The sequence below is a fragment of the Pinus tabuliformis genome, chromosome 5_1, assembly GCF_031772625.1.
Source record: "Pinus tabuliformis cultivar Carrire ecotype Pingquan chromosome 5_1, CPIR1, whole genome shotgun sequence".
Lineage (NCBI taxonomy): Eukaryota > Viridiplantae > Streptophyta > Pinopsida > Pinales > Pinaceae > Pinus > Pinus tabuliformis.
In genome coordinates, this window is record NC_142305.1 from 50,897,768 (window position 1) to 50,916,887 (window position 19,120).

Genomic DNA, 19,120 nt, shown 5'->3' on the forward strand with positions numbered 1-19,120 from the left:
ATTATAAAAAATTTCTAAATATTTATAATCTTAAGCTTTATAACTATCACTTAAATTTCCCAAAATTTAATAGATTTCCAATATTTTAAAAACAAAACAAAATTGTTGTGAAATCGTTAGACTACTCCCCTATAAAACCCGTATAAAAACAAAAAATGTTAATGCAGTTACGTACTTCGAGCTCTAAAAACGCCCATGTGCCGTGCCCAAGTTCCCTAACTCCAATTCATGTGCGTTGAAGACGAGGGTGGCTACTATCGGGAATGGTGGCACGCGTATCATATTTCATGTGACTGACTGATTGATTGGATAACTGACATTATCAATTTCATCAGTCACTCAAAATGCTCACCCTTCACATGATTCCCGCCTACAATTCCACTCAATATCTCTCTCTTTATATATATTCAATGTGTATATCCTGTGCACAGAGTTAAATGTGTGTATATATATCAAGCAAGTGTTTATTTTTTGTTGGACAAAAGGGTTTTACATGCATCTGTTAAGCTTGAAGTGTTGAATGGCAGAAGAGGTTTGTTGGTAGAAGAGAAGAACATGGGGAATGTGATACTGCAATGTGTGAAGAGGTGCTCTAATGGTGACCAAAGTATAAGGGTAATGAGAATGGATGGGCAGGTGTTAAGGTTTGAAGGGCCCATATATGCAGAGGAGGTTTTATGCAATTACTATCCCAACAGTGCATTATTATTTGATTCTCAGTCGCTCAATAGGCCGCTTAATGGCAACGCAGAGCTCCAGGAGGGCCAACTCTACTACCTCATCCCTTGCCCTGGAACTTCCCGTGAGTTTATTGAAACTTCTTTGGCCTCCTCGTTGGAGAATACACGGCACCATAAGAAATCATGCCTCCTCCTCCTCCGTTCCATTGGGGGAGATAAGAAACAACCTTCCATAGAAATCATCCCCTGTTCCTCTCAAGATGGTGTGGTGAGGCTGAAGCTTCTGATATCGAACAAGGAACTTGCAACTCTCATGTCTGAGAGCACGGACGCCATGAAAATGGTGGAAAGCATCGTGACTCCTCTCTTGTTATCAGAAATGGCAGCGCGCAGTCCCAAGAGTTCGGCGTCCAGAGGTGGAAGCGTGTCTTGGAAGCCCGAGCTGGAGAGTATTCCTGAAATCAACGTCACATTGTATGTTTTCAATGCCTTAAAGGTTTATTACAGTCTAGATACACATTTGTCATGTACCAGTTTAGAATAATTTGTCTAGGATGTTTTTCTCGTGCATTGTATGATATAGTGTGATATTTCAACTAGTCTGAAGTATTATAAAATTACTTTACTCCCTTTTCTATTTTATATTTAAAAATAGTTTTAATAATCGTATAGTCTCTGTTTTATTAAAAGGGTAAAATATGAAAATTTCTATTTGCAACTCTTTTTTTTATTAAAAGGGCTAAAACATGAAAATTTCCATTTCCAAATGAATTAGCTACTTGACAATGGCAGATATTTAGGACAGCCACTTGACAATGGCAGATCGATTGATATTATTCTCTTATTGGCCTTGGCATTCGGCAGGTAGAAAATGATGTCTATCTATTTATATAATGATGTTTATTATTATATGGGTTGTATTAGTTGACGGTCAAAGTGCTGGTAAAGTGTTAGATGACTTTGATTCACTATATTGAACATAGTTAAAATAGTTAATTATGGTTAATTAAAGTGAATCATGTTAATTAAATTTGATTATAGTTAACTACTACAATGGTAATCTTTTCATCTCATTAAATTTACAAATTTCATGTTAAAAATATATGTAAATTTATTACTGTAAAATTTTCTTTTATGTTAAAACCAGTGTAGATCTATTTTAAATAAGGATTTAACATGAGTCGAGAGGGATCTATTTTCATGTGTGAATTTTTAATGAGCCACACTATTTAAATGTTTTGTATAGTTATTTTTTTTATTTTATTTTTTGTTTTGTTTTGAAATTTTTAATTTTATTTTGGCCTACATATAAAAATTTCAACTTTGATGATAGACACCTTTACACATCCTACTGGGCTCAAAAATATTTAAATTATCATATATATATATATATATATAGATAACATATTATATTGTAATTTGTTAAATGGTTTTAGTTTGAATAGTTGGAAGAGATTTTGTTATCTCAACTATTTAAATTTAGTTTTTGCATGTAATATGCTAACCTAATAATACACCCAAATTTAATTCCTACATGTCAACTTCATAATAAGTATTTCTTGTCATGACATGTTTGAACCTTTACTTAATACTCTCTCTAAAACCAAAACATATATAACAATTTTCTTATTAATAATTTTGAAATTCTTATATTGTCGTTTTTAAAATAATATTTATATTTTATAATTGTAAATTTTCTTTTCTTCCTTGTTAAATTTGCAATACATAAAATAATTTTTCTATATATCCAAGTCAGTTTCCATCTCTTGAACTTCTAATGCTTTTCCATTATATAGCATTCAATAACTTTATTGAAAATCACATTTAAACATCAAAATATCAAACATATATAATTCTAAAATTTCTTTTCTTCCTTGTTAAATTTGCAATACATAAAATTCTCCTTTTATATATCCTAGTCAGATTCCATCCCTGGAACTTCTAATACTTTTTCATTATATCTTCTTATCACATTTAAACTTCAAAATATCAAACATATGTACTTTTTCATTATATAGTCTTCCATAAATTTATTTAAAATCACATTTAAACATCAAAATATCAAACATATATAAATTTTAAAAAATCTCTTCCCATAAAGCTATAGGCCAATTTCATCACCTTGAATTTCTAGTTTTTTCATTATATTGTTTTCAATAACTCTACCCTTAATTGTAAACATTTAAACATCAAAAATGTAAAATCATATTAACTTTATCTCCAACAAATATCTTTCCTTTTTGAATTTTAATAAAAATTGTTTCTTTCCCTTTTTTGAATTTTAATAAAAATGGTTTGAAATTCTTAAAAAAAAATATTGACACCTCCCTTTTTGAATTTTAATGTAATTTGTTTGAAATTCTTAAAAAACAATATACACATCTTCAAGTAAACTCAACAAAACTTGAAAATGGAAAAAATAATAACTCCCAAGTTAAAATCACGTTTGAACATCAAACCATAAAATTATATATAAACTTCAAAATGTATCTCACACACCATCTTTGCATTTTTCAATTTTAAAATAAGCTAGTGCATTTATAGATGTTTTTTTAACCATATATAAATGTTAACCTATTTTTTATTTATTTATTTACATTTTTAGATATCTAGCTACATAATTTATATTTATATGTTCATTTCTTAGGACTGTTCCTATCTAGCTATTTTTTTTAATGTTGAAGCTCTTGTTTCTCTGGATTAGAATATCGATGCTCTTGTTTCTTTTGATGTTCTGTAGCATCCTCATGCTTAAAAATAACAGTAACATCCTCTTATTTAAATTTGTTAGTGGTAAACATATTTTTGAAAATAGTTAATAAAATTTCTGTTTTGTGCTGTATTGTTGTGTGCAGGAGCTCTTCTTAATAAACAAATGGTTCTCAAGTTGTTTGCTGTTGATGTCCCAACAGCAGCAGCAGCATCATCTCCCTGTACTTGTACTTCGTCTGAACCATCCCACCCTCTTCTCCTTCCTTCAGATGTGTTTCGTTCATGTTTGTTGGCTCTTAGGGGGGTGTCTGTATAACATTCTATTATAGTAACATTTGGATATTTGAATTCATTGGAAGAGGTGAGAAGGTTGAGCTTTCTTGGTCTGGTTTGTTTAATGCAATTTTGACACTTAGTTTTGTTATCTCATCTTCATAAACATCGTATGGGATGCAATGATCTTTCAAACACCTAGAGTTCTATAGTGGGAGATTGGAGAGATATTTTGGTTTGAATAACACATGCTTTAAAATTTTGGTTCAAATAGTACAGGGTTTTTTTTGTTGCTGTTGTTTTTTTAATTTATTTATTAGATTTGGAATAAGTTTTTTAAAATAAATTTGGATAAAGAACAAAGTTCATATTTGGAAAAACCCCAAACCTTGTTACGAAGAAAAGCATCTTTATATCCATGGGAGATTCTGTACATTCACTGACATGAAACAGACTCTAAAGTTTGATAATTTTCACATTTTTTTATATTGTTGTTTTTAACCATTATTGAAAGTTGAAAGTTTGTGTTTTGATTTAATGCTATTTTAGTTTATTGATTCTTTTAATAAATGTTAAATGTTTTTAAAATATTTAATAAAAATAAATATTTTTAAAATTAAATTTATTAAACTATTTGCATGTGAAGATTTGAATATTTGTCAACCTTATTATCACACTTGTTATTTTTACTTCCATGAAGTTGATCAACCATTTACCTTATACAAACTTCATTTACATTATATATAACTAAAATGATCATTAAAATAATTATTGCATTCCCATGCCAAGCAGGAAGGAAGAGAAGAAATTCACGTGAGGAAGATGAGAGGAGAAAATCATGTCTAACAATGACTCGAGTTTGAGCTGATGGCTCATGTTCTCTGTAACTTGAGACAAAATCATATAATGTCGATGCTCGGTTGCCTTGAATTGTGAAACCCCACTATGCCATTGATTCTTTGAATTATAAAACTCCTCTGTTGCTCTCCTTTGTTGACGGCCTGAACACTTGACACTGGGTTTGATTGGCGTGACGCAGAGGATACTGTAATAGTAAATCAATTAAAGTCGCTCGTTTATTGGTTTCAGCCTTGGGTGTAGGCACACTCTATCATGATTATAGAGTAGTGAATATATGAAGTGGAATGAGGTTATTCACATGCAAATCGCAGGTGTTGATATTAAAAAATCAGAGATCTTTTGGATAACTAGTAAATTATATAGGTACATTTAGACAGCGTCTAGGATAATCTAAATCCAAATAATTAGGATCACCAACTCACAACACAAACTATAAAGACAATTCATGATAGATAACCTCAAACACTAATTATTAGAACACAACTCTATTTGGACATATCATTTCTACATTATTCCAACATCTAACATTCCAACATGGAGAAATGGATTTTCAACAATGTCTAGTTGTTGTCTACATATTTCATAGTTCATCTTTCCAAGAGGTTTGGTAAAGATGTTAGCTACATTCTCACTTGTATTACAATAGACTAAATGAATTTCATTTGATTGTATCTTTTCTTTTACAAAATTATGTTGGACTTCAATATGTTTTGTTTTGGCATGATAAATTGGATTATTTGCCAACTTCATAGAACTCTGGTTGTCACATTTGATGCTCGTTGGTCCTCTTTGTTTTTCTCCAACATCTTCAAGAATCCTCTTTAACCAAATAACTTCACAAGTTGCATTTGTCAAGGCTTTGTATTCAGCGTTTGTGGATGATAAAGAAACAATTGGTTGTTTCTTGTTGCTCCATGATACGGCCCTCGATCCTAAATTGAATGCATATCCAGAGGTTGATCTTCTATCATCAAGATTTCCAACCCAATTTGAATAAAAAAAACCTGCCAACTCAACATTAGATTCATCAATATACAAAATACCAAAATAAAGTGTTTCTTTCATATATCGAAGGACTTTCTTTGCTGCTTTCCAATGGCTTTCACAAGGCTTAGCCATAAACTGACTAAGGATGTTGATAGAATATGCTATATCTCGCTTGGTAGTGGTGAGGTAGTTCAAACTTCCCGCCAATTAATGATACAAAGTTCCATTCACTTCTTTAGATCCATCACCATTGTACAACTTGGCATTCTGTTCGAAAGGAGTAGACACTAGTTTGCATTCAAACATATGAAATCTTTCAAGGATTGTCTTTGCATTTTTGTTTCGTGTGATGATTGTCTTATCAGATTCCCTCCAAATTTCAAGACGCAAACAATAATGCAATTCACCAAGATCTTTCATTTCAAATACTTGTGACAATTGAAATTTAATTTCTTCAATCAACTTGAGTGCACTCGGTGTTATGATAAGATCATCAACATACAAAGATATCAAGGCAATGTTCCCATTTTCATCTATCTTGATGTACAAGTTAGGATCATTTTTGCTTCTCATAAAACCTTTTTCATAAAAGAATGAATCAATTTTCACATACCAAGATTTTGGTGCTTGTTTCAAACCATACAAAGCTTTCTTTAACCCGCAAACAAAATACTCGTCCCTGCTTTACAAACCCTTCAAGTTGAACCAAATAAACTTTTTCTTTTAATTCACCATTGAAGAAAGCAGATTTGACATCTAATTGATACATTTTTCAATTTTGTTTTGTAGTTAATGCAATCACGATTCTAATTGTATTCAGTTTAGCCACAAGTGCAAAAATATTTTCATAATCAATGCCTTCGTTTTGTGAATAGCCTTTTGCAACCAATTTAGCTTTATACTTATTAATACTACCATCAACATTAAACTTTGGTTTGAACAACCATTTGCATCCTATGGGAACTTTATCTTTGGGCAATTCTGTTAATTCCCATGTGTCATTCTTCATTATGGAGCTATATTCTTCATTCATTGCATCTCTCCATTCTTTATATTCTTTAGCTTCTTCATAACTTGAAGGTTCTACAACATTCATTACATGAGACATCAATGCATAATATTTATACCTTATAGGTGGCTGAATTTGACGTGATGACCTCCTTAGAGTTTTATTGCTTTCATCTTTCTTTCTGCTTTGTGGAGTCTCTCGTTCTCTTTTTGGAGTGTCATGACGCTGGATGCTTCCTGCTCTTGAACTTGTACCTGTTCTTGTACTCGTTCTTATTCAAAACTTGCTTCTATTTTGATATAATCATCAATATCATGCCATACACGTGTTATTCATTTCATCACCTTCATCTACATTTTCATGAAACACCACATCCCTACTTGCAAGCAATTTATGTGAATTAGGATCAAACAACTTGTATGCCTTTTGATCATCACAATAACCAATGAATGTGCACTTGATTGATTTTGCATCAAGTTTTCTTCTTTCATCTTTTAGAATATGTGCAAATGCCTTGCATCCAAAAACTTTTAATGATTCACTTTTGGTTTATATCCATAAAATGTTTCAAAAGGTGTTTTCAGATTTAAACTTTTGGTTGGACTCCTATTTTTCAAATAAACAACAGTGTTAATGGTTTTAGCCTAAAAACCACTGGAGATATTTTTACCTTGAAGCATGCTTCGTGCACATTCCACTAGAGTTCTACTTTTCCTCCCAACAACTCCATTTTGCTGAGGTGTATGAGGAACTGTAAATTGTTGTAGAATCCCATGACTTTTGCAATGTTGATTAAAAGCTCTTGATTTGTATTCCCTCCCCTTGATCAGATATGAGAATTTTGATGTATTTTCTAATTTGTTTTTCCACCATGTTTTTGAATTCCTTAAAGTACTCAAAAACATCACTTTTCTTTCTTATGAATAGACCCAAGTGTATCTAAATCTATTGTCAACAAAAATAAGAAAGTACAATGCTCCTCCAAGAGATCTAGTTTGCATAGGTCCACATACATCAATATGAATAGTTTAAGTGTTTCTCTTTGCCTTTTTTCTTCATGTATAGGAAATTCCTCTCTATGTTGCTTGCCAAGTGCACATGCTTCACATTCAACATGATTATTCTTCATAACAGGAAGACCTTCAACCATTGTTTTTCTTTGAAGTAACATTAAATCATTGTGATTTAAATGCCCATACTTTTGATGCCATAACTTTTCTGTTGACATTGTTGTAGATGCCAATGCTTGATGCCATGTCTTGGTCACATCTAGCTTATACAAGCTTCCAACTCTGGTACCTGTGGCAATAACCTTGTAGCGATTCTAGATATCTTTAATGACACACTGTGATTTGACAAATTCCACCTTTAGATCTTGATCAACAATAGTAGAAATAGAAATTAAATTCTTTTTGATACTAGGAACATACATCACATCATGGATCTGTCTCTCTTTTCCATTAGGTAACATCACACCTATTATTCCATAACCTTGAACTTGAAGGGATCTGTTATCTCCTAAATAAACACATGTTCCATCAATGTTCTCATGATATTCATCAAACCAATCCTTGTTACAAAAACATATGGAGTGATGCACCAGAATCAATGAACCAAGCATTCACATCATCAGTTTCAGCAGACAATGCAGCATCAGAAACAAACAATTTGAAATTTTTAAATCCACCATTTATTGAGGTGTTGTTGTCCACAAAATTTCCATTATGCATTCTGTTTCTTTGTTTAGACTCATTATATTTCCTTTTATAGCAATCTTTAGTATGATGTCCAGGTTTGCCACAATAATAACAATCATCATTTCTTTTATCATGAACTGGAAATTTACTTTTTGCTTTGCTTGAAACTTTCCTCCTTTTCTTTTGTCCCATGACTTGCCTTTGTATGGTTGTTTACCCTTGGCAACCAATGCTAAATATGAATTGTTTGAGCCCAAATTGAGTTTTTTCGTCCTCTCTTCCTCTTGTAGAAGAATACTTGTCAGTTCATCAAAAGTAGGAGGCTTCTCTCTAACTGAAAGACTTGAAACAAAAATTTGATAAGCTTGCACTAAGCCATTTAATGTGACGGTGATCAAGTCTGTATTGGACATATGTTCACCAATGTATCCTAACTTATCACTTAGCTCTTTGACACAGGAAATGAAATTGCTTATACTTTCATTGGCCTCCTTTTTAATTGACAAAAGCTTGGTCTTCAAGAACAAAATCCAGTTGGTATTAGATGTTTCATATAAGATTTTGAGAACATCCCATGTTTCTTTGGATGTTTTACAATCTCTAATACGAGGAATGATGTTGTCTTGAACTGACATTCATAGCAACACCTTTACTTTTGTCTTCCTTTTTTCCCAATTTGGAATCGCTGCAACAACAGTGGGTTTGGGCTTTGCCCCACTAATTATTTCCCTCTAAAACTGTTAATACTTTGAATTTTCAATTTTCATAATTTCCTTCATCAAGGCCTTGTGGACTCATTCAAATAAGTTTCAGCCAAAAAATTTGACATAATGACAAAAAATTGTCTCCAATCAACAAAATGCACCCACCAAATCTACACCCAAATTCACCAGATCTACATCCAAATTCACCAGATACAAAACCAAATGCAGAAGATCTAAAAAAACAAGACTTAATATTGCTTCAAATAAAAATTAAAGCCAAAAATTACTTCGTGTTTCTCTTTTTTTTTTTTTTTTTACCAAACCCTGTTTCCAAAACTTTATTTTCCCTTTTTTTAATCAAATACACTCAATTTTTAACTTTCACCCAAAAAAATATTTAACTCCTTATACCTTGTATATTTTTTTCACCATTAAAAAAATAACTAATCCCATAGAACTCCTTTAATGTATCACACCATACTCTTCATAAAAAACAAATTCACTTTATGATGGGCTTGGTTTTGTAAACATAAAATCGTTTTGGAAACATGAAATCGGTCCTTCCACTCACCACCGTGGAGAGAATACACGCTGAATAAAATATCGAAACTACTGCTCACACCTTCTGCAATGTTTGCGGAGGAGGTTTACAAATACCTTCGACAAACTTCACACTGCCTCTGGTTTAGTGAATGTATCAAATTGTCCACAATTTTATGCCCCAAATAACCACCTTTGCAACCACAACCTTGATTTTGTAAAATTTCTGCAAATCACTGATCCGCGACATTTAAATAACTGGCAGCAATGAACCACGGACCTGTGCGATGAAAGTTTGCGCAGTTAGGGCCCTTACAATAGTAATGAACTGCACCCGTAGGATTTGTATACGATCTTAGCCAAAAAAAAATTGGAGAGTAGCAACTTAACAATAAGATCTCACTGCCCTCAATCTCACAACCCTCACAAACCTGGGCCTTCTTGCTCTCAGATCTAAAGCCTCACTATTATGGCTCTAATACCATATTAAAAAATCAGAGAGATGCACAAGAATAAAACCAAATCTTATTGATCAAACTTTTTGGACAACTAGTGCATTATATAGGCACACATAGACAACTTCTAGGACAATCTAGATCCAAATAATTCGGATCACCAACTCACAATACAAAGTACAAAGACACAACTCATGATAGATAGACTCAAACACTAACTACGACAACACAATTCATCAACTCTATCTGGACATATCATTTCTACATTATTCCTACAAGTGAGCTATATCGATTAGGGAATGGGCTTGGTGATCAAATACATTGTAATCAATCATAAGGGTTGGGTAATTATTACGATGCATGGAGAATATTACAAGTGTTGTGTGAGTTTGAAAGAATATAAGGGATGGAATTCGGTATGTTAGCACTTGTGGATTATAGAAGAGGTAATTGTTGAGTTGATAGTAGATACAACCATAAGAAATAAGAAATTAGATTAAGAAAATAGATTGGGATAGGAAACATATGTATACAATGGTTGAATAGGTATATATATATATATTTTTCCCAAAAAAAGCCTTTTTTTCATTCATTCAAAAAGCATCAGAAAATACATTTGGCATATACACCCTATAGCACATCATTTCTACATTATTCCTACAAGTAAGCTATATCGATTAGGGAATGGGCTTGGTGATCAAATACATTGTAATCAATCATAAGGGTTGGGTAATTATTACGATGCATGGAGAATATTACAAGTGTTGTGTGAGTTTGAAAGAATATAAGGGATGGAATTCGGTATGTTAGCACTTGTGGATTATAGAAGAGGTAATTGTTGAGTTGATAGTAGATGCAACCATAAGAAATAAGAAATTAGATTAAGAAAATAGATTGGGATAGGAAATATATGTATACAACGGTTGAATAGGTATATATATATATATATATATATATATTTTTTTTTTTTTCCCAAAAAAAGCCTTTTTTTCATTCATTCAAAAAGCATCAGAAAATACATTTGGCATATACACCCTATAGCACATTCCATGGAAAAACAACAATGTCCAGAGGTGAGGCAAAATAAAAAAATATAAATGTCCGAAAAACAATGACCCATATAGTATGGTTGTACAAAAACAAAAACAAAAAATCAATGACCCATATAGTATGGTTGTACAAAAACAACAACAAAAAAATCAATGTAATGTGTGTTAAGCACCCACATATATAGAACCTATTGTAAAATAAAATAGATCTAATCAAAAAATAAGTATTAGAGAGTCTAGAAAAGAAAATATGTACATCAAAATACTTGGCTGACAAAATCAACTAAAGTCCTCCAAGATAGGCTCAATAAAAAGGGTAGTGGAAAAACTGATATGTAGCTGGTCCACCAAATTCAGTCACTTGCCAAATTCCTTAATCCATAAACAAGCCTTCTTTGGAAAGTCTGACAATAACCCTGTTCTGTTCCCTATAAACATGATTAATAGTCATAGAAACAAAAGCAACTTTTAGACAAAAAAATATCAGACAATATGTGAGAGAGAAATTGTGTGGCAAGATTGAGTAGCATTAGCCTAATTGACCACTATTAGTGAGCCCCTGAAAATCTAAAGTCTGTCACAACCTTTTTCCAGAGCAATAGAAATCAAGGATTTGCACACCAAGAGTTTGTCCTAATTATTTGATCCCTGCCTAATGCTATGTGAAAGAAAATCTGTTCAGATAGATGAAGAATGAACCCCCTTCCTCCTGTGAGGCCTTGTTAAAATAACCCCAAGGCTGATTGAAATCCCGAGTTTCAATGAAAACCTCTTGAAGCTTATCCCTTTGCTGAATTTGTGGATAATTTTCCAAAATATCCAGACAATCTGTCGTTGTCCAAATTGGGAAGGAAGAAGTGTCCCTGAAAATGCCCTGATTTTGGGCCTGCTAGTGCCCCAAGCAATAATGAGGGGCAACAGTTTATACCGAAAGGTATCCTTGTTGTTACAGGTCATTATGTTTAATCCAATCAAATGGCTTTAAAACACTGGATCAATCAACATCCTTAACACTCTGCCAATATTCCTTTGCAAAGCCCTAAGAATTACTTCCCCAAAAAGTCTGAGTTTTTGGGTTAATCAACTCAGAAACTATGTTTTTGGCTCCAATGTCTGCACTTTAGTCAACTTGCAATGGTTGCAAGTTGCATAACTGAGCACCTGCATTGATCAATGTAGGCTACCCTTCTTTGCAGGTGCAATGGTTCTAGAATTTCGGGAAAAATAAAATATAATTATGAAACTTCCCTTTCTACAATCTTCTAAGGTGGTTTTAACCATTTACCATCGATAGAGATATAGAATTCATACTTTAGAGGTCTTATCTCTTATCCCTAAAGTTTATCCTCCTTCATATGTGGATCTAAGTCCTAGATTGGTAAACCAAAACTACCTTATTTACCCTATAAATTCATTGCCTCACATAGAGTCCGGGTTGGCTTTTGGAGACTCTTAGTTATGCCCTATTGTTGCTGCTTTTTACCTAAGAATATATTACCATCCTTGAGTTGGGATTGAAAGCTTACTTTGTGGCTAAGGAAGGACAAGTTTTGGCAGAAGATATCTACATTGTCAAGAACTACAAAAAGGGTTGTAATATTCTCCTACATTTTATTAATAAAAAAAGCTTTGTTCTCTTATACTTGTGTCTACTTGATGCTTATGTATTTCAATGTTCTCCTGACTCATTGATTAGAGATATTAGTCTATGATATGTATGTCTTGTAGTTCCCTTGTTTGTTGTAATTGTCTTGCAAGTTTCATTTATAGTAATAGGAGTTGAACCTAAAGTCTACAATCCAAGAGAAGAGGAGGACTAGCATTGGACTCCAAGTAGGCTTTTTCTTCCATTTTCTAATTTCTCAAAAGAAAACATGTGTTTTTTCTTTTGTTGTTTCAAGATCATGCCACTAGATCTAAGGAGTTCCCTTTTGTCTGCAGAAGAGAATTTTCCACATAACCCCTGTTATCAATCCAAACTTTCCAAATATTGACAAAGGGATCTCCCTCCCACTTGCATGTCTCCCCAAGAACATTATGACAAGACAACCATACTTGTGTGAATGAACAATGAGCAAATAGATGCATAATAGTCTTAGCAACATTTCGACACAAGGAGCACCATCCGGGGTCGATCTTGTGTCGATGTTGCATAATATCCCAGGTGGGGACTTTACCCTTTTGAATGCACCAATTTGTTTTGTTTTGTTTTGGATGGACATTTTGTAGAATAAAGCACTTGCCACGACCAAAGAGGATGCACCTCCTGTGCAATGATTTTTAAATGAATATAACCAGCGCTATGAGAGTATATGCCATGTGCATTTCCAATCCAAATCAGGGCATCCTCGTCATCCGAGAGGCGTATGTGTGTTGTGTACAGAGCAGTTAGATGAGCAACCCATTCCCTATGAAATGCCCTTGCTAGTCTAATACTTGATGTCGACAACCACCCCTGACTCCAATTGGAAGTGTGTCTTAGATCATTTATGTGAGAAAATCTGGTGTAACCCCACTCCCTAAGCAAGGAAATCAAAGCCAAGGATATAATATGATTGTTTCCACTGCCAATCCATAGATCCATGCCCAACCAAACTTTTGATCCAGACCTAATTTTCCATGCCAAACCTGCAAAGATCACATGAAATGAATTTAATACCACTCTCCATCCACAAATTTATTGGTTCTTGAATGTTGAGGAAGACAGATCCATTCCTCTACTATATGGGGAACTAAGTATTTTTGAGATATTACACTAGTCCAAAGACTGTGTGAATCAATAAGTTTCCATCCACATTTAGTAGCCAGTGCTCGAGAGAGAAGATAAATGTTTTTTAAACCCCATCCTCCAAGCAGTTTGGGCATAACAATGTGAGACCACTTGACCCAAGGGAGCACATAATCTTCCCGAGACCCTTGCCCATAGGAATTTACAACATAGACGACGCACTTGTTCCAACACCCCCCTTGCAATCCAAACCAAGGACATCTAGTAATTGGGATGGCTTCAAGCATTGATTTGACCAAAACGAGATGACCTTCTTGAGATAGCCATTTGAAGCTCCAACTTTTCAGTGTTTTCTCCAGTTTTGAGATTAGCCATTTCCAATATTCTTTCTTATAGCAATTTGGCTTGAGTTGAAAGCCCAAATATTTCAGGCCTTGGTCAATAGGCAAAGTCTTGTATGGGAACATAGTACTGATCTGTTGAATGACTATCTCATTGAGATTGAAGATAGAAATCAAAGACGTATTATCATTGATAACCATGCCAGTGGCCTTATAGAAAAGCATGAGGATGTCCTGTAGGGTTTCCATGTCTTGTAGTAATCCATTTGAGAAGATGAGGATATCATCTACAAAAGGAAAATGTGTGATGGAAAGGGGATGTGCAACATTGATTCCCACAAAGGACCCCCTTCCTTTAGCTTTTAACAACATCCGACTCAACCCTTCTGTAATAAGTAGGAACAAAAATGGTGAAAGTAGACACCCTCGCCTAAGCCCCCTTTGGGTTGAGAAAAAAGGAGAGGTTGAGCCGTTTGATAAGGACAATAAAGGATATAAACATGACATTCATAATCCAATTGATGAAAAGAACCTGAAACCTCATATGTGTTAGAAGAAGATGCATGAAGAGCCAATTCACACGATCATAAGCCTTTGAGAGATCTAGTTTGATGACTACCCCTTTCGACTTCTGTATTTTTAAACTATGAAGGTACTCTTGTACAACCCCAAAAGCTTCGTGAATTTGTATTCCCCCCCAAAAACCAAATTGTTCTTGGGATATACATCTAGAGAGAATTGGCTTAATCCTCATAGCAATAACTTTTGCGATGACTTTATACATAGTTGCACAGAGTAATAGGACGAAAGTCCTCAAAAGATACCAGATTTTCCACCTTTGGAATTAAAGCAATTAAGGTAGAGTTGAAAGCAAGTTGTTTATGGCCACCCACCTTGGATTCATTTACCACTCGAAGAAGATTTGGGTCCACAAGATCGTAATAGGCGATGAACAATTCCATAGCCTAATCATCCGGCCCTGGGCTTTTATATTTTTGAAAATTGGCAAGAAATTCCTTTAATTCACCCTCTGAGACCAAAACCATCAAATCCATATTATCATTTGCCCCAATGAAATTAGGGAAGAATTGTGCTACTTGGATTTCCTAAGCAATGTTTGTTCCCACTAAATCAGAGTAAATGGATCGAAAGTGAGCCAATCCAAGCGAGGAAAACCCTTCGAAAGAAGAAACAGGTTCAACCCCCGCCCTCTGCATACTCCAAATGGTATTTGTAAACTTTCTCCCCTTAGCATAAGAATGAAAGAATTTCGTGTTCTCATCACCACACTCCAACCAAATCACCCTGCTTTTTGGTCTCCAAGTGGCCTCCTTATAGTCCAAGACTGCCTAACATTGTGAGCATAGCTGGATAAAAAAGTCCCGAGAAGAATGGTTGGGAACAACCTCTCCAATAGTAGAGGAATAACGATAAATCTAATGTTCTATATCCTTCAGTCCAAAATCCTCCTCCCATTGAAGTTTTGCAGCCTACTCCTTTGCCAACATTTTGATATTTTTTAGACTTTGAAGGAAATGTGCCACCGTAGATCTTCCATCACCTTCAAAGAAAGGACACCAATATGCTTTGAAGAGATTAGAAAACCCCAAGTCTAGAGTCCATCAAGAATTCATTTTAAATGGGCTAGCTGACTTTTGAGAAGCGCCTAGGATTTCAAAAATAATCGAGAAATGATCAAATACCCCCTAGATACCACTCGTTGTCGAAACAAAGGGAAACACTAAAGTAGAGGTTCAACGATCAGGATTCGATCAATATGCTTAACCACCAAATCGTCACCTCGCCACATGTTCCTCTTAGTTGGCATGATTCGCCCAAGCGCCAAATCAACAAGGCTTATAGAAGATAACTTTAGGCTTCTAGAAGGTAACTTGTTTGAAAAAAAATTAGATAAAGGGTCAACGTGTGCTTGGACGCCCCAGGATTACAACTCCTAGATAGAGAAATTTAAATCGCCCACCAAAATGAGGTTATCCCTCAAGAGGGGATTTATTGAACACCTCATTCTAATATGTAACATGATCAACATGTAGTCCATAGATATTAATAAAAGTGATTGAAGAATTCAACTCCATTAGAAAGCCGTCCACCCCCAACCCATTTGAAAAACTCCAGAAATTTTCCATGATAAACTTCCTAGAATCCCAGCCCACCACTAGACCACTAGAGTGGCCACAAACATTTTTATATAAAAATAGATTATTCTTGTAACTATTAGTTTAGTTAAGGCAAAGGGCATGATCAAATATCATGCCCATTCACCAAGAGGCACTTAAGGCTGTATTTAAGCTAGGACGTCTCACTCTGTAAACCATTTATTCAATCATTTATTAATAAAACATGTACCATTGCTGATAATTGTTGAGTATTCTACTGCATTTGGTATCAGAGCTAGTTGCTCCTCGGACTCGGTTGTTGTTTGACCCCAGTGCGCACACAGTCACCAATTTTCCCCACCCTCTTCTCTGCCGTCGAACCCTCTACTTCTATGTGCCTTTGTTGATGTCGAGTATTTCCACCGGTTGCCATCGCTCCAATCGTAGGTACTGCCGTTGTTCTGAAACACTAAACAAACACTACATTTCTTTTAATCAGGGATCATGGCATTAATATTACTATATATATATGTTATAAAAAGTAATTTCGTTATATAATTAAATTAATTAATTTAATTTAATTATATAAAAAAATTAATTATTAGAGTCCAGTTACGTTGGATAAGTATACTCCACCTCATATCCACTCAATGACTTCATCAATGTTGATGACCGATTTCAATAAAAGACTAGTAGACCTTGAGACTAAGGTGACCGGATAGGGCGATAAAATCAAAGAGCTCCAGAATACAACAAAGAGAATAGAGAGTCAACTCGAGGAGAATAAGAATGCATTTAAAAATGATCAGGCAGAATTTTCAGTTAAGGTGGACGAGCGATGGTGATGTTGACCTGTATGTTTGACAATATGAAGATTAAGCCTGGTCAAATACTCCAGAATAATGAGGCTACCCAACAACTCAATTCTCCAGATTCGTCAAAATCGTCAGCACACATGAGAATCCAGAGTCTCCAAAGACATTTTCCATGCTTAATCAAGGAAATAGTAACATGAATGTTCAAACTCGGCAGCTTTGGAATCCATACACCAATATGTTGTTTTCAAGTCAACACCCTTTCTTCACCCCGACGATAGCTACATATCAACGAAGAGCAAAACTTGAGCTACCCAAGTTTGACAGCAATGAAAAATGCAGTGTTGCTTGGTTCAATAAAGCAGAAGAATATTTCGAGATTTACGGTATTGACAATGATGATGAAAAGATCAAGCATGCTTCCATGCGAATGGAAGGCGAAGCATACAATTGGTATATGTGGTGGAAAAAGACAAAACTTGAGATCAGTTGGAGGAAATTCAAAAATGCGGTCTTTAAAAGGTTCCAAGGTGTAAAGGAAGAAGAATTCTTCTCAGTACTCATCATATTACAACAAAAAGGAGATGTGGATGAATACACTCGAAAATGGGAGACTTTAGCAACACGAGTACCTGGATTATCAGAAACTTGTCTCATTCAATCGTACACAATGAGACTTAAACCCCATCTACAAGTAGAACTTGAGCTTCTTGACATTACCTCGATAGATGTAGCAAGACAAAAAACAAAAGCTGTTGAAAAGAAATTTGAAAAGATGTTGTGGTCAAAGGCTAAAAGAGTATATTCAGACGAAGATTTCCCCAGTCCGTGAACACCGATAATACAAAATATGTTCCACCACATCTTTGTGAAGGAGACAAAACTAACGTGGAAATGCAAAGGATGAAAGAGGGCAAGTGCAAATGTTGTGGTGAAAAGTGAGACCCTAAACATAGGTGTGCCAAAGGAAAAGAGACCAAGAACTTGTATAAATGTGAAGCCGCTAATGCTTCAGAAGTGATGAATCAGACGTAGAAGAAATTGAAGATGCCCCAGAATTCTCTTTAGAACTAGATGACGAGAGAATTCCGCAAGTATCATTATCGGCTATGACAGGTCTATCACAACCCTAGACATTAAAATTAAAAGGACATATGAAGAAGAACAATGTAATGATTCTCATTGATATCGGTAGCACCGACAATTTTTTGGATTCAACCATGGCAAAGAGATTCAACATTTTCACATTTCACATGCCCAACATGAAGGTTATGGTAGCTGATGGTAAGATAATTGAAAAAGTAGGGAAATGCCATAAAGTTAAATTGCAGATTCAAGACTTTAATTTAGAATCTCTGTTCTACACGGTACCATTAGGAGGAGTGGATGTGGTCTTAGGTATTGAATGGCTACAAAACCTCGGTACTTACTCTGACAATTATTAAAATCAATTTATAAAATTTAAATGGGAAGGACATAAATACAAATTCTATGGGTTCCAGCCACCTGAGAACCAAATTGTATCATCATCCCAAATGATGAAAATGATTCCGAAGGGAGCGCCAACCTATGTAGTACAATGTCATCAATTAAAAATGTTAACTTTGAATCTAGTCAATGAAGAAGCACCAGAAGTCCAAGAGCTAATTCAAAAGCAAGAAAAAGTATTCCAAGACCTTCCGATGAAGATGTTGCCTAAAAGAGATATCAAGCATACAATAGAAGTCAACGCAAGATAAAATCCCATCAACATCAAACCATATCAATATCCACATCATCAAAAGACTGAAATTGAGAGATTAGTCCAGGATCTTTTAAAGTGTGGCATAATATCAAAAAGTAAAAGTCCGTATGTTGCTCCAGTTGTATTAGTTCGAAAGAAAGATGTATCGTTCATATTATGCATCGATTATTGAGGACTAAACAAAATAACAATTAAAAAAAAGGTTTCCAATTCCTTTTATCGATGAAATGTTGGATGAAGTACATGGCGCTAAATACTTCTCAAAATTGGACCTAAGGTCAGGGTATTACCAAATCAGAATAAGATTGGAAGATGTAGCAAAAATTGTGTTCAGAACACATGAAGGTCATTACGAGTTTAAATTAATGCCTTTCGGTTTAACCAATGAACCGACAACATTCCAAGCTA

At 34.4% G+C, this 19,120-nt stretch overlaps 1 protein-coding gene across 1 annotated transcript; it reads left to right on the top strand.

The window, feature by feature from the left end:
• The first annotated feature begins 430 nt into the window (after positions 1 to 430).
• LOC149163407 (uncharacterized) lies at positions 431 to 3,634 on the top strand. The gene is made up of 2 exons (XM_089430738.1): positions 431 to 1,154; positions 3,536 to 3,634. The coding sequence occupies exons 1-2, from the start codon at positions 556 to 558 to the stop codon at positions 3,546 to 3,548; spliced, it is 612 nt and encodes a 203-aa protein (XP_089286864.1). The 5' UTR covers positions 431 to 555; the 3' UTR covers positions 3,549 to 3,634.
• The last annotated feature ends 15,486 nt before the right edge of the window (positions 3,635 to 19,120 follow it).

Coding starts and splice junctions, on each gene's coding strand:
- LOC149163407 (XM_089430738.1), top strand. CDS start 556: ATGGGGAATGTGATACTGCAATGTGTGAAGAGGTGCTCTAATGGTGAC.